The sequence below is a fragment of the Canis aureus genome, chromosome 11 (genome assembly GCF_053574225.1).
Source record: "Canis aureus isolate CA01 chromosome 11, VMU_Caureus_v.1.0, whole genome shotgun sequence".
Taxonomy (NCBI): Eukaryota; Metazoa; Chordata; class Mammalia; order Carnivora; family Canidae; genus Canis; species Canis aureus.
The window spans coordinates 31,253,036-31,269,595 of NC_135621.1; the positions used below are offsets into that span (position 1 = coordinate 31,253,036).

General features: G+C 44.2%; 1 protein-coding gene across 18 annotated transcripts in view; it reads left to right on the forward strand.

Annotated features, from left to right (window-relative positions):
• Positions 1–15,800, forward strand: part of RBFOX2 (RNA binding fox-1 homolog 2) — a 274,171-nt gene extending 258,371 nt beyond the window's left edge. For 10 of the 18 annotated variants that reach the window (XM_077914682.1, XM_077914683.1, XM_077914673.1 and 7 more), the window contains 4 exons: positions 4,427–4,458; positions 8,067–8,155; positions 8,526–8,598; positions 10,176–15,800. In XM_077914682.1, the coding sequence (XP_077770808.1) occupies positions 4,427–4,458; positions 8,067–8,155; positions 8,526–8,598; positions 10,176–10,230 (249 nt within the window). In that variant the 3' untranslated portion in view covers positions 10,231–15,800. Of the gene's footprint in view, positions 1–2,251; positions 2,295–4,426; positions 4,459–8,066; positions 8,156–8,525; positions 8,599–10,175 lie in introns of those variants that run through there. The other 8 variants (XM_077914685.1, XM_077914680.1, XM_077914681.1 and 5 more) reach the window with 3 other exon arrangements.
• Positions 15,801–16,560: the final 760 nt, after the last annotated feature.

Here is a 16,560-nt window from a genome sequence, read left to right on the forward strand (position 1 = left end):
TAAGTAGCAACCTAGACTCTTCTTACAAACATTTGACGATCACACAGGATTTGTTGAGTCTACCAACTATGGTAACATCATTATTATTATCCATTATTAAAACTGTCTTGTAGCTAAGTTCTGTGATTGGTTTGTCACATATTTAACATGCGGACAAAGTGATCTAACTGACAAGAATCCAAAAGTTTTTGAGCTTTGAAATCTTTGATAAGACCTTTCCACATGATCTGTTTCTGAATACAAGCTTAGTCAAACTGCACAAATCATTAAGAAATAATTTAAGAAAAACTTGTCAGCATGCAATTATTTCTTGGGCATAGGTTAAAAATTGTCCAGAAATGCTTTCTCCACCCTTACTTCCCCAAATCAGTAAGTGTATACCTTTGTAGTGACCTGACCTGTTTCCACAGATTTCTGCTAGAGATTCTCTGGCATTGAGAAAACTGTAATGCACTTTCAGAATGTACTTAGAGGTTGTGTGTGTTGCAGTAAGTAGAGATAAGATAGAGCAGTCCTCTGAGATAATATAGGTGACTGGACACACCTATCCTATTTAGAGTAGACCTGCAAAGTTTGCCTTAGTGTAACAAATGCTTAAAGGAATCCTAGCCATGAATTAGTCCAACCCTCTCACTTCCTATATATATATATATATTTCTTAGATTGTGACTCTCCAGGATTATGTTATTTTTTATAGCCAAGCACAAAACTCAGCTAATCCATATTTCATTACCTCTCTCAGTGCTTTAATTAAAATCCACATCTTTGCTCAGATGGTTTTCAAGAAGCAATGAAAGATACCTTTTTTCTTGTGGTCACAGTAAAACTTGAGGGTTGGGGAAATATTCTTACTTTTATACCAAATGACATTTTTCTAGATATATGTATTTGCATATGATCTTAGCATGTACATTCTCCCACATACATTAGTATCTGTATTCTATGATACTCATCTTTATGTTATTTAAATTGTTTCCCTGAAATCTGATCAATTAGAACATGCTTTTTCATTGGAATTATTTCTTAAGTCAAAGGCTCGGGTTTTTTTCTCTCTCTAATCTTCTTTGGGAATTTTTTTTTTTAAGTATGATTTACTTCTACCTTGTTTAGATTTGCCTACTTCCACCTTGTATAAAGGAACCAACCAAATATTTGCTTATAGTGCTTTCATTTCTTTAGTTCACAATATAGATTTTATTAAGAGAGAAATGATTTTTCTGTACTTAGAAAATACTCTTGAAAAAAAATTTTTAATCTACATTTTATGAAACTAGTCAGAAATAATTTAGTAACCTTACTGAAATACTTGTTTGACCAGTGGTGTCTTGTTAACAAAAAGAATTAATCATAATGTTATTATCATTTCTTAGTTCCTATCTTAAAGCAGTCACTTGGAGGGAAAATTCGGTCACCAGGGCTACAATAGTATCTGACCCTGCTAAGGAAAAACAAGACTAGACTACACACTGAAGTAGCTGTTGAGTGAAGGCTCATGTAACAACAGCTTGGAGAACTTTATATTCCTGCTTCCAGATGTGAGGTAGCAAGGGACGGACACACACACACACACACACACACACACACACACACCACACACACACCACACACACCCTCACACCCTCTGTGTTTCCGTGAGTTTGTTCTGCTTCTTTCTGTACATTTCCCTGCCTGTTGAAATCTGTCTGTACACTGAATCCTTGTTTCCTCGGAAATAATAGATTAGCAATAGGAAGAGTGGAGGGTTTATCCGGTACTTGGAGCACACTGAATCAGAGCTTGAAGAAACATGAGGGAAAAGTGTTTAAGCTGCCCATTTTGTTTTAATTTACATCAATTTAGGCTATTAATTGTGGAGATTTTTTTAAATCCCTTCCCTGTTCTGTTGTTAGTCCGTAATCCCTGCTAGCTGTTTGCTTCCTTTCTGTTTCTTTTGTGGCACGTTCCTCTCTGGAGAACAGATCTAGCAATTGTGCCCGCAGTTTGTAAAGAGACTCCAGTGAGAAGCCCTGAGGGTAGCAGATAGATGTGTGTCCTCCCCGCCCCTCTTTTTCTTGACCAGTAGAAAAGGCATACTTCGCCCTAATTCACTTTTTAAAGGGATAACAAACTACTCCTGATTCTTATCCTGTGAAAAGCATGCTTGCATCCAAAGGAAAGAAAAGGCTGGTGGGCCCCTTAGCGGGCTTTTTGTATGATTGTTTTCCTTCCACAGCTGTGTTTTTTGAACTGCTCTTCCTGTGTTCTGTTATAGAATAGTCTTACAGGAACCAATCATTAGCGCTAAAATACCTCAGGTAGGAGTGCCAGTGTGACCTGCCAATCAATCAGATTGTGGATTGCAGTGAAAAAATTGAATTATACTAACCATTCCAGCTCCACGTTAGAGATGGGAACAGAGGCTTTTTTGGACAACCGAGACTTGTGAGCGTGTGATCTAAGCCCTGCTACCTCAGCAGCGCACAGTCAAGTTCTATACGTGATGGCACCTCCTCCAAAATTAAGTGCTCCTGTCCCATTGCTGCTGTCCACACCAGGCGTGTGCTATGCACTGTCCCATCACTGCCACCTCTTTTAATTTGTCAATCACATTTATCCATGGTATTTAAACTGGGCTTTTATACTTGGAGATCTTAGCAGGTGGGGACATTTTCTCTCCACTGTGAAAGAAATGAGGAAAGGGAGGAAATCAAGTCTGTGCACACAAAACTCCTGAAACCCCGAATGGGCCCCCAGGTGAGACTGTAGTAGTGATTGGACTGTGCTGTTACCCAAGTTTGAAGTTGCCTGAAAATCTAGACCCACTGGGACTTTAAAACTTGAAAACATGTATTCCCCTTGCCCTCTTCGCCTTTCTTCTTAAAAAAAAGGTCAGGGAGTTCATTTGGAAATAACACACTATTAGGTTTGCTGATAGCTGGATGCTTGGGGAAAGAGAACCACTGACAGCCTGTCCAATTCAGCTAGTCTCTCCTTGTGCCTACCTAGCGAGATTTGGGAAATGAACTAATTTGGGGAGATGTGAAATATGGAGTGTGTGATTCGTTAAAAATCATCTCTCATCTACCGTTCAAGTCACAAGTGGAAGATAAGAAGTTGATCCTAACAGTTTCTTCCCTTCACCCCAATTTTAAATAATAATAAAATAAAATTTAAATACTTCTCCTTAAGACCTTTTCTTACCTACTTTTAAAAGTAGATAGGTCTCCATCAAAAACAGCAACAATATTATCATTATTACAAGTGTTTGTATTCACTTCTGTGTTACATTTAATCCAGGGGTGCCATGTTGCCACAGAAGAACAGTCTTCTAAGAGCCCTTCCTGCAGGGTCCATCTAGAGCAATGGCTCTCAGCTGGAGCAGGGAAGAGGCAAGAGAAGGGAAGAGTTACAATTGGGTAGGGACAAATAAAGTGGTCCCCAGAGGCACGGCATTCAACCCATGTTCCTTGGGCTAGATCTCTGCTCCCTGCTCCCTGTAGTGTTTTTAAGCACCACACCTGCCTTTCCACCCACCAACCCCCCACTCCCTTTGCTCTGTAAATCTGTATACCACATGCAAGGAACACATGCTCATTTTGTCTGCTGGTCCTGAAATACACACTCTTCTCCTCAGTATCCCCTAAAGTCACTGTCTTCCAGGTAGAAAGAAGGTGTCTTGACATCACATGCTCACCAAAGTCCTGTTTTAATATAAATCTAAAACAAAAATTTAATAAAATGAATGGCTAGGTTAAAATCAAGACAAGGGGACTGTCCATTGTGAGATCAAGCTAATAGATAATGCAGATAAAAGTCAGATATAGAAGAGGTGACGTATAGAGCCTTTCCATTTTGTTCTGGTTAAAACAGAACTGTTTTTAGAAAAGTCCTGTGGTCAGTGTGGCAACATTCAAAGTTAATTAAATGATAAAATCAGTTCAGAGTAGAGAACCCCTAGAAGGTGTTGGTGGATCCTGGAGAGCTGAGACTTGAACAACAAAAGGATCTTAAGGTAACTGCACTTTCCTGGGAAAGAGCTGGAAGTTGAAGGCAGGGATGTGTCCTGGATATGTGGAAAGATAGAACGCTTAAGCCCAGGCACTATGTTAGAAGAACGCTGGGTCAGAATGGATGGGTGCTGCCTGAGGGCTGGCACTCAAGCTCGTGCTGCGGGTCAGGACCGAACCATGATATCAAGGTTAGGAAAGTGTGTAGCAGAGTGATGGAGTGCTGGGCTGTCCCTGTTGAGAACGCTCTGGAGGCATTCACAGTGAATTACAAAGGAATCCTTTTAAAGGGGCACGTGTATCTTTGGATCAGGCTCAGCCATGCCAAATGTATCCAGCTATCAGGGTTCCAAAAAACAGTCCGTGTGTGCCCTCCTACATTAGGGTGTGCTGTGGCCATGCTAATCCCCATTTTTTGTTTTATTTCAAATCACACACAGATAGAATCTGCAAACTGCTTCAGATCCAACAGGTCTGATTGTGTGTAAATACATATGTCCTTTTTAATTTTTATTCTTAATGGTTGCTTCAGTTTTGCATCAGTGCATGGTTAAAAGCAATACACATCAGCTATTTCATGACTTCATATCTCCAAATGAATTATTTCTCCTCTTTTTTTTTTGTTTGTTTGTTTGTTTGTGCAGTCAGCTGAAGACATGTTAACATCTCACTCTAAATCTCTCAGTGGAGTCTCTGTTCCCTTCTCTGATATAACAGATGGGTTACTGCTTGTTATAATTATTAACATTGTGGTGTGGGCCAGGGCGAGGGTGGGCGACCTTGACTATTTCTTTGGGTTGGGGAGGGCCAGTCGTTAGGGTCTGGAATGTTAACTCAAGTGGTGACTGACTGTTTCCGTAATAGCAGGTTGTTGTGGCTGCACGCTCTAGTAATTGAGGCTGTGTACTTCACCGAGCTTGTGGTAGAGCCTAGGGCCAACCGCTGTCCCAAGAGAATGCTGGGATAGATAGAGTTAGCCAATACGAGTCTGAACGTGGTGATTTTGCTGGTTGTTTAGCTCCAGATGTTGGCATGCTTAGTTTTTAATGTGATTAATAAATGTGGCGCCATACCCCCCCCCCACGCCTGAACCCTGTCTCTCCAACCCCCATCCCCACCCTTGTTCTTTTTGAAAAACTTAAGAAACAGTAATGAAAACCTTGGTGTTTCAAACTGCACTTTGTTCTCATGTTCTATAAAAGACCTCAGACTTGCTAGTAGAGGTGAAAGTTGAGAAAACAATTTCTCCACCTGGAAGCTTGATGCACTCCGAACTCAGTAGAAACAAATACATCTGAATTTTCTTGGTCTTACAGTTTCTGATATATTTTGTTTAAAGCAGTAGCAGAAATGCTTGTGATAAGACTACCTCTGAGAGAGGTAAATCCGTAAGATACAATTTAACTTTTCTAATTTGGGGGGTAGTCCCTGATGAATGAATGACCAAAGTAGTTTATGAGAATATTATCTGCCCATCCTAAAGATAGCCCCCCCACTTTATAGGGCCTCTCTGTAGCACCATTATAAGGTAATTAGGAGAGTAGTCATGATGAGGTATTTAACAGCTTTTAAAAAGAAAAGCACATTAATGTAGTTCTAAATGCTGATACTCTTCTCAAACCTTTAATAGGCAATGAAACATTTGTATCCCTGTCCTGTTCTCCTGAATTTAAATGCAAAGAACCTCATCAAATTCAAACTCCAAAATCCAAGTTCACTTAAAATAGAAGGAAACTACTGCACATAATCTCCCTGTCTCCTGGTTTGGAAGGAAGCTGCTTCCTCACAATCTGATCTATTTTGAGTTGCTTTGGTTAACAGTAACATCACCCCAAAATCATTAAGGTTCTGCAGGCTTCTTACAGGTTGAGGAAGATAAGGGGAAGTGGTTCTCAGTGACCTTATTCAGAACCTCTTTCTCCAGAATTAGTGCACTACTGCTCAGAGCTACCATTTGATAGAATCCCCGGTATCTCTGACTTTCCTGAGACTTTATAAAGTGAGGTCAGTGCTTTCAAGCCTCAGAATCCCTTAATGAGAATGTATACTCAGTCCAATGGCATAGAACTTCAGTTTTTAAATATTTTGCTCAAATAAGCATAAATTGGGCTTTAACTGCTTTTATTGCCTTGACTTTTTAAATTTTTAAAGATGATTTTGGTGTTTGAAGGAATGCTAAAGAGACAAACCACATACTGCTTGTTTACCACATCATACTTGTTTACAAAGAAGTTTTACTGAAGACAGCCCTGCTGTAGACTTAACACCAACAAACTTCAGTTCTAAACTTCATGGAATCACCTGTAGTTATAATGAAAAAATGAGCCTTTAAAGGTTCATTTAAAGCTTGATTTCAACTATAAAGATGAGCTTGGTGTTCTAACAAATGCTTTTCCTGCTTTATGTCCTCTTTAGAAGTTTAAAAAAAAAAAAAGGAATAATGTAAAGAGACCCTTTAGTTTATATAACGTATATATGTAGATTCAGAGTTACAGACGCAGATACAGCAGCATTGGCCTGCCCGATTCCATAAACCCGGATAGGTGTCACAGGAAACATGTGGATCACACACAGTCCTGAGCGTGCTTCCTGCTATGTTTCTAGCCATGTCATTGTCAGTGTCTGGTAATATTAATTAGAATCTTCTAATTTATACGGATATCTGTGGAAGAATTTGTAATTGAGAAAGAAATGTTTACTTTTCTGAGTGATCTACTCAAACAAAGAGGAATAATGCATGACGACTGAAATTCCATCAGTGATACTGTCAGTGTCAGTCCGAATATGCTTCGGATGGCTTCAAGCAGTATACACTTCATCGTTCCTCCATAACACAGTGTGCGCTGCTTGAAGAAAGCACAAATGAAATGGCGCCTAAGTGGACCAGCTGAACATAGTTCTGTCTGATAGAAAGAAGATAGTAATAAAAATTCACACCTGATTTAGGTTTAGGTGAAATAGATGAATTCTAGAAGGGTAAAGAAGAGGAAAACATAGGGCTTGCCACTTTTTAAAATGGCCTGTCTCATGTGGCACTTAATTGTGATTATCTTTGAAATACTGGGAGTACATATGGTTGACCCTGACAGTGAAAAACTTTGGGGTATTTGGTTCCCCTAAACTGAGGGGAAGAAACAGGACGTGGGAATATGAAACCCTCCAGGACTGAGAGGATATTGAACCCATTGACAGAAGAGCTCCAAAGCCTGCTGTGAGACTGGAGTGTAAGAATCTCCGAATCTTCCAGGAGAGGAGAGTAAATGCAGTTAAATGCCCGGGGTGTGGAGGGAGGGCTTCCTCATCTAGGTGAATCCCACTGCAGAGGCCTCAGCTGTTGGTGATGTGATTTGCAGGAGTCTGAAGTGTAGATCAGAGCTGGTCGACTTTTTCGGTGAAGGGCCAGGCATTCAATACTTTCAGCATTGGAGGCCAGTCTCTTCACACCTGCTTTCAAAAAGCAGGGCCAAGCTGCATGGGCCCACACACTGAAGTTTGCAAACCCCTGATCTCTGCTGGGTTTTCCTTCTCACAGTTGCCCAGTTATCTTAGCCTCTTGGCAAATGTCCTAGTCCTCATGGAGCACACGGCACTATAGAGGACCTTTCCATTGTATACAGTCCATAGTCTCAGCAATGAACCCATCTGAGACTCTGATGTTAACACATACACATTTAGCATGTTCTAGTTCTGTAATTTACTTTCCCCAGCAGTCAGGTAAAGTTCTCCCAACTCCCTGCAAATATTTGTCCTATCAAAAGTCCCAGCAAAGACTGTGAAGTAAGACATCTGAAATCATACCTTCATTTCTTCAATCTGAGAACAGGTCCTGCCAGGAGAGTTTACTTGTGTTACTTTCCCAAATTGGAAAGCACATCCCGGCATTGGGTGGAGCTTAATTCTGTGCCAGAGGAATGATAACATGTAGACTGATGCAGTTTGAAACATTCTCCTCCCACGTGTGTCTGTGTTTGTGTCTGTCCCTGTGTCCTTGTGCGCGTATGTCTGTGTGTGGGTGGGTGTGTGTTTGTCTGGCCATGGGGGGAGAGGTATCTGTAAAGTCAGTTCTCTTCTCTCCTGTAGGGCGGATACGCAGCCTACAGATACGCACAGCCCGCTACTGCAACCGCGGCCACAGCCGCCGCCGCTGCCGCTGCCGCCTACAGCGACGGGTAGGTGCAGCTCACGGGAAGAGGGGCTGGGGGGCGCCCACTTCCCTCCTGCCGCCACTGCCTGGATGCCACCTGGCACCGGGGACACCTGTGGTCCAGAAGCTGCTCCACCCCCTCCTGCTTATTCCCCTCGACTCCTTTCTTTGCTTGGACCCCACTCTCCCTCTCCCTCATCCCTCGACTCCTTTCTTTCCCATTTTATGGAACTACTTCAGAATTTTTCAAAGTAACTGCACTTGGGAGTAGAAACAAAGTTCCCTAATAACTTTCCAAGACCAGGTTACTCACATGTCTTTAGCACAGCAAACTCGCTCATTCTTCCAGAGCACAGCCTTTGCTTGATCTCCCTGATTGTATTTCTTCTTTCCAGTTATGGCAGGGTGTACACAGCCGACCCCTACCATGCCCTTGCCCCTGCCGCTAGCTATGGAGTTGGCGCTGTGGTGAGTATTATGTGTACCTTTTTTATTTTTAACCACTTTACTCCTTTTAGCTTTTACCTACAGATTCCAAAAGATCTAGAGAGGTAATAAATTCAGGCCTTCTTCCATTGCCAGAGTACTGAAGCCACAGAGTCTAAAAAGTTCACATCACTCTCTTTATCTGTGTGTTATAGTGTGAGCCACTTGACCTGGTTAAAGACAAAAAGGAATGAGTAGTGACAGTCTGCCCTGAGTAAGGGCATCATTTGGGAGAGAAAGAAGGAAACAGGTTGACATTTTATACTGGCTCAGCTGTTGGATATATGCCTGTGGCTTGGTTTAATTGATAGGTGTTAGCAAAGATGTGGGGGCATGAGCCTCTCCAGCTTTCACAGTAAGCTTTTCAAAAAAATAGACATTAGTTTCAAATGTGGATACCAAAGGTTATCCCTGCCGTTCCTGAGCCCTCTGGCAGGTAGTACTAGGAATCACCAAATGAATACCTTACAAAGATATTTTTTATCCACAACATTTGTGGCGAAATATAGTATTTTCTTAGAAGTGTTGGAAAGGTCTATAGAGCTCATCTAGAATAACTCCCCACCTCTACCCCTACCTCCTTCTAATCAAACTCAAATCCTCACTGCAGTAGGCAGTATTTCTGTGTTGGCCTGGATGCCTCTTGGCTGCAGAGACAGACCATCACACAGAGACCTCCCCAGTGTTCTCAGCTGGGCTGCAGCCTGGGAATGTGGAAGGAGGTGTTTGACAGGGAGGCAGAGTGATATATGAAATTTAAGATTTAGAGGAATATGAGATAACCTGTCATTTCTTCCATTCAGTTTCTATGGATAGAAAGATTTGTGGGGGGAAGTAACAGGATCCTGAGGGGAAGTAGGTGTGGAGTTGAGGTAGAGACAGACAAGATAAAGACCGTGATGAAAGTTCCTGAGATTTTATGTGCTGATCCTGATAAAGGAATAAAGCCCAGTTATAACTCCACAGAGATAGATAGAAATACATTCGGGTATGATCCAGAAGCAGCATAGTTGGCATATTTTATAGACCAGAGAGGAGCTGGACTTGATGAGTGCAAGGTTGACTCTGGTTTAAATCCAGCACCATCTCAGACATGGTACGTGACAGCTAGTGATCAGAGGAGCCAGTTCTCCATGGACAGGTGATGTGTATGAAGGTGAAATCAGCTAGCTGCTTTAGGTCACGATTGTGATGATGTAATCAAAGTAAACAAAACCTGTTGCTTTTAAACGTCACACTATTTACAGACCTGGCTTTAAATTGTATTGAGTTTCCCTTCTGTGCTGATTCATGTAAATAATGAAACAAAGCATTGCCATCCTCTCTTCTTGAGCGTGTCCGGTCACTAGTAAGTGGGACTCTGGTTTGAGCATCTTAGAGGCAGAAGCTGGTTTCCTGACTCCACTGGTAGCATCTTACCAGTTGCTTTGCAGCTTCTAAAGAAGCTATTTTTCCAAATTCCTTTTCAGGACATTTTCCTTCATTTTCAGTGCTTCTCTCAAAAACAAAAAAAAAAAACAAAAAACTTTTAATTCTTTTTGTGTCTTTAATTACTGCAGGCGAGTTTATACCGAGGTGGCTACAGCCGATTTGCCCCCTACTGAAGTGACGTGAGACCCTGCAAATGGGACCGCCCCCCAGTTCATGAGGCCTGGCTATTGCAATATTTACTAGTAGAGGAACTCTATAGCAAGATGAAGAGGAAAAACAAACAAAAAAAAAAACAAAAAAAACAAAAAAAAAGAGAGAATACTTTTTTATACCTCACTATGTTCTTTGAATATGTATTTTTCCTTTACATTTCTGCCTTTAATTCTTTTGTTCCAAAGATTGTGCATTTTTTCTTTTTTTTTTTCTTTTTTTTTTAACTGTGGTAAAAAAAAAAAAAATAATGCATTTCCATGTCTGTATGTCCGTGCTTAGCTTATTCTGTCAATCACGGAAGAGGCAGTTACTGAGGAAGGGGAGACCTTAGGAGCTGATGAATGCATGCGATCAGAAATCAGACAGAGCTACCAAAGTGTATCGGGTGCTGAGTGGCTGGGGATGAGCAGAAGTGGAGGAAATCTTTCTGCAACAGGATATTCTTCTGAGTTTCTGGTCTTTGGCAGGCAATTCTGATTGGCTGTGGCTGGAATCCACATGCTGATAGATGATAGGAATTTGTGCTTGCGAAGCAGGAGGATTAAAAAGACACTTTCCTCTCCTCTTCCCTCCTGTCTTCATTCTTTTTACAATCTTCTTACCTGCACAGCCTGAGACAGTTGGCATGGTTTTTGGAATTATAGTATTAATATTTCCAAACATGCTCTCAGACTGTGGATAATAAACACCTCATTAGGAAACAGATCTCAGAATGAACTCTGGAGTATGAAAAAGATCATTCTTTTCTTTCCTGAGATCTCAGCATTCCTGCTGGGCTTCCTCCCCTTTCTCTGAACCACAGCTTAGCTCATCTGTCCTTCTACGAACTCCCTGCTCCCAAGTCCTCAAGAGTCAGGAATTTAGGACCCAGGGACAGGAGAATAAATAGCAACCAGCTTTTCTGGCTTGAGGGTTAGAAGTACAAAGTGTTGGGAGCCAGTAAAGGAGTAAGGAAGAAAAAAAGGATGTTGGATGATGTCTGGCAGGGCTCTGATTGATATTCCTGTGATTTCTCTTGCATCAGGAGGTCAGTACAAGGTAAACATATCAAGAGTGTTGGCAAAAGGTAAAACACCCAATCCTGGGCGGCTGTCCCTGGAAGTTTGTGGTGATTGTAAGGGGGCACGTAAGGGCAGGCAGAGGCACTTTGTACTAAATAGCTCCAAAGCCATAGGAATTTCCATCTTCCAGAGCATTCTGTGAGCCACTTCTCTGTCCACGGTCTTGAGCTCTCCTGACTGCTCCGCCCGGCTTCTGGTTATCCTCCAAAGACACCCAACCAAGCACGTAACCACTTGGCATACATGAACACTACAGGACATAAAACCCAGAGCCCCTGAGGCTTCTCTCCGCCCATAGTGGAAGAAAGGTGTGACCTGGCAAGGATCTCCTATGTTGCCAGAAAGAGTCGTGTGGTGGCCACAGGAGTGAGTCCCTGCTGTTGCTCCCCAGCTTTGCTTTTATACATCTTAAGGTAGGGGAGAAAGTGTTTCTCTTCTAGCTATTAGCTGTTAATGATAAAGGCAAGGGTCCTGCAGCATTTCCAAAATGAAGGCATTAGAAAACAGAAAAGCACGGTCCGTTTGGCTCCCTGGTCTATTCACATTGGTACTAGGGTGACTTCTCACCCGAGGGATAGCTGCTAAAGGGAGTAATTCAGAGACATGGAGCTTCCGGTTTGTTAAGGGTTTGTTTTCCGTTTGTTTTGGGTTTTTTTTTTTTGGGGGGGGGGGGGTTGGTTGTTTTTTTTGTTTTTTGTTTTTTTTTACTCCTGCCTCCACACATGTTCTTGACTGATAACTGATTCATGTCCCTGAATTAAAATGACTGACATATGACAGCATCAAGCATTCTTTGTAAGCAGAGTGATCTATCCGGGAGGGACTGGCCTGTTGTGTAAAATACATATCTCCCCCCCCCAGCCCCGGGGAGCCCTCTCTCTCCTGATGATGGAGAGAGAGGCTGTCCCTGAAACGAGGGGAGACATCAAGGACATCAAGGAAGCTAGAGGCCTCGATGCAATCTTATTGATTCTGGGGAGGAATGCATGGAATAGGGGACACCAAAATACCCAGGGCCATTGGCCTTTGTTAAGGGTTTGCCTCCCCAAGCCAAAGTTTGGTTCGTTGCTGTTAAGACAATTTTTGTTGTATGTATATAAATATTTTAGTTAGAGGAAGGGGTATGGGATCTGGGGCTTTCACAGTTCTAGGGAATGGGGGCAGGGAGGATTTTTTTCCTTTTCTTTCTTTTTGTTTCGAGAGAGAGCTTTTATTCACTAAAGAAATGGAGAAATTTCATGTCATGTTCAAATAGGGGCCATTCACAGAAATGGCAAGGCACTGCTCAATGGAGACAAGGCCAAATTTTAAATGGTTGTGTCTGTAGCAGGGGAGGAGGTTAGGAGAATGAGTAATTTCCTCTTCTTTTTTCCAAGAAAAAGACAAGGATGGTGGGAAAGGTAGAGAAGGCAGCTCCCACTGCCCTTGTAAAAGAGGCAGAAGCTTGAGCTTGGGCTACCTCTACTGCATTTCAGTTCAGCTGGTTCTGGCTGAGGACTCCATAGGCAAGCTCTTTGCATTCTGCTGCATGTCCAGGGATGGTTGTAATACGGCTTCCTCCAGCTCCCTTTTCTCAGGAAGGCTAAGTAGACTTCTGCTTTTGCTCAAGGGCCTCTGCTCTTCGGCGTCAGCACTGAGAATTGGAGCTCTCGTGAGCATCTAGATGAGATCGTGTCAGCCTTCCCATCACCTTTGAACTTTCAGACTCTGTACAGCCAGCTTCATCAGAGGCAGGTTCCTCAAAGCACCGGTGCTTGTCTGCTCTTGGCTCTGGTTCCCATTGGACTAAGAAACAGAGTCGGAAGAGAGTTTGGCCTCTGTGGGTTCGTTAGAGGATGCTGGTTGATGATTCCAAAAAATCACTGATCTGAATCACAGTACGTGAATGATATTGACAGCTTTACTGTAGCTCATGACATGGGCTTCTGTACTTAGCGTCTTACTCCTAGAAGCCAGGCTCCTTTAAGGAGACCACTAGTGAGAACCTTTATCTCCTATCCTTCTCTCAGCCCCGAGAGCTGCCCTTAGGTCTGGTCTGGAATCCCATGCGTTCCATGTTTCAGCTCCCAAGAACCCGGGTCAGCCGTGGTGACTCACCGGCTTTAAGGCTCTCAGGTTTTACCCAGCTTCCCATCACCACCGTCCTCTGACAACCACAGGTGGGATTGAGCCAATATTATTTTTGTCCTCAAAAAAGAAGGGGACTGGGGCTCATCTCTGTTTAAGGGGAGCTAGTGCAGATTATTCAGTAGAAACCAGTGGTAGCAGCTTTTCCTCAAAAGTCTAATTGCTCAGGGGCTGAAGTGCTCTGTAGGTTACCGTTCCTAGTGATATAGCAGAGAAGTAGGTGAGCACCACCCTCATCACCAGTCACTTAGCTTCCCAATGGGGGAGAGGTGGCAACTCGGGATTGAAGCCACCCCGAGGCTCTGCCAGAAGGGCTTCATAACTGCCCCCTCTTCCCTCAGACGGGAGAACAGGGCCGAGCCGGGGCCCCTCTGGAAGGCACACCGGCCAGGAGCGGGGAGGGAAACTGCTTGTGCCCTCTCCCTCACTAACTCCAGCCTCCTGCTGCTTGCAACCTCTAGCACAGTAACATTTGCAGAATTGCAGATTTTTTTTTCCCCAGATGATAGGAAGAAAGGGACTTTGGGGGGTGGGGAAGGGGTAGTGGTGTTTTAAAAAGCATAAGTTACCTGTTTGCACTGTTTTAAGATAGGAAAAAAGAATAGTGGGCAAGGTGAACATCAGACGTAAATTTGTGTATTTTTATTTTGTCATGCTCTTGAAAGTGTCTGACCATTTGTAGTATACACCAGTGAGACTTGATTCTGTTACATAGAACACTTTTTTTTTTTTTTTTTTTTGGTAATGTTACTGTCCAAAAGCCTCTTTCCTCCCTTTCCCTTCTCCTGTGTACTTGCTTCATACTTGCTTTATTGATCAACCAGGCAATAGCCATCCAAGAGCTAGAGCGTGAAGCAGAGCCCTTTCCAAGTAGGCTCCGGGTGTCCTAAGCCAGCACGTGCCCTCTGGTTTAGCGAGTGCAGTGGAGTCCCTGGCACCTGTCTTTAAAATAAGGCTTACAGACCAGACTACGGCAAGTTCTCCAATTCCTGAATCAGACGCACTAGGAACGAGGAGCCGAGGGTGGAGGGGATTCCTCAAGTTAATCCAAGTTGGCTGTAGTAGCTGTTCTCATCCATGTTACCGGAACTGTAGCCAGTTACAGTTTACTCAGGAAAACGGTAGATCAATTCAGCCATGGTAGTGCTGGTTGGCAGGGATTGGTAACCGAGAGAACTGCTCATCAGCCAAAACTCAAACCTTGCCTTTAAGGAGACTGCCAGCGGGGGGCTCGGTCTGCTCCGGCTGGCTGGCAGTCACACATGTGCCAGTGTGGCAGAGGCTCAGTCACACTGGCAAGCAAAAAGGGATCATCAATTCTCTTTCCTCTCCCCCAACCCGCACCCCCACCCCAGTTACCAACGCCAGATTCCCAGGGGGTACTTGTGTTTTCTGAATTTTTAAAAAATGACTTTTGGTTTGGTTTTTCTGGGGACTGATAAAGTGCTTTAAGCAATGTCTATACCCCCATCGAGACTTCCCCAGCTTAGCCATTTTCTTGTATTTTTCTGTTCACAGTATTTTTGTGTGTGTGTGTGTGCTTGTTTTGGCAGCTCATTTTGGCTGTATTATATATCGAGTGATGAATTGATCCTCTTTTTTCCCTAAGGGATATGAATTTTTTTTTCCTTGTGTTTTAATTCTGCTTGTGAATAGCTGGAGCAAACCTGGGGCTGACACACGTAAGCTAGGGCTGCAGAGTGCTGACAGGGCCAGTAGTGTTGACTTGTCCCTGACAGGCTGACCTACCTGCGTCTCTGAGCTTTTCAGTCCAAATCTTTGCAAGGCTAAAAATGCCACAGAACCTCTCCTCCCCACTCCCCATGGCAGGGACTGGACCCTCCCAACATGGAACATGCAGCTTCTCCTGCCCCCCCTCCCATTGCCATGGCAAAACAGGTACCTTTTGGGGCATGGGGGCATCACATGGGATGCTTGTATAATTGACCACCTCGCCTTCTCTCCCCAACCCCACCCCCAGAGTCACTTCCTAGGACACCCGAGCTGCTTGCCCAGGGTCCTGTTTCCCTGCGATCTCCAGAGAAGCACCCCAGGGCTTTGTGACAGTCTCTAACTCCCTCCCCCTCTCGTTAAGAATCATATTGTATAGTAGCTTTCAGACCATACAGTATTCATTGGGTTACTCCTATTATTATCAAGTAGCTGGAATTGTGAAGGTCGGAGTAGTTAGATCTTTAGCTTTTATTCCTTATTTTTTTGTATTACTATCCATGTGTATAAATTATTGATCATGTTGCTGGCTTTTATAAACTCTAAGCGAAGGAGGAGCACTGCCTCTGCCTTTGCAAATGGTAATGAAGCACTGTTTTTAAATAAAAGAGAGAAACACCATTCTTTGGCCTGTGTGTGTTTATCCGGGATCCATGTCACCTCCTCCTGAGGCTCTTGGATTTGACTTCTAGTCGGAGGGCACTCGGTCGCGCTGAGCTCGGTCCCCCAAGGGCTGGCGGGGGAGTGCCTCTGCGGATCCCTGCCAGTGCCCACCCAGCCCTTCGCCTGGCTCTTGGGTCACCTAGCTTCCCATTTCACGGGGGAGCTGGGCCCACCCCTGCGCAGGGGCCCCCTGAAAGAATGCCTTGCTGCCGAATCTAGACACCACCCGGGTTCATGCCCCTTCTTCCCCCTCCTGCTCCGCTCAGGAGACCTTCCCCTCGTGAGCTGCCCCGCCCCTGTGCCCGCACCCAGCCCTCGGGGTCCCAGCCCTGTCGCCCTCCTGCAGGTCACGCCTCACTCCCGGCTGGTGGGCCCCTTCGGTGTTCGCACCTCTAACGCATTTTCAAAACAACTCCGCGAGATCCCAGGCCCCTTCCCTCATGACAAACTTCTGGAAGGAGTTTCTGCCCACCCGCTCCTTACCAGTTACCGGCCCTCACCCTGCTGTGCTCAGGCTTCTCCCTCTGTGACCCTGAAGTGGCCCCTTCTGGTGACAGCAGGTGGAGGGCTGCCTCCTTGGGGAGCCCCCCCAGCCCCCGTCACCGTCAGCGTCCACAGCGCGCAGAGCTCGGGCTCGCACACCCCTCCCCCTCCCCCGGGTCAGACCTGTCCTGTTGGCCGCCGTGGGGCCCGTGAGCACATGTGGGCACCCGCGCCG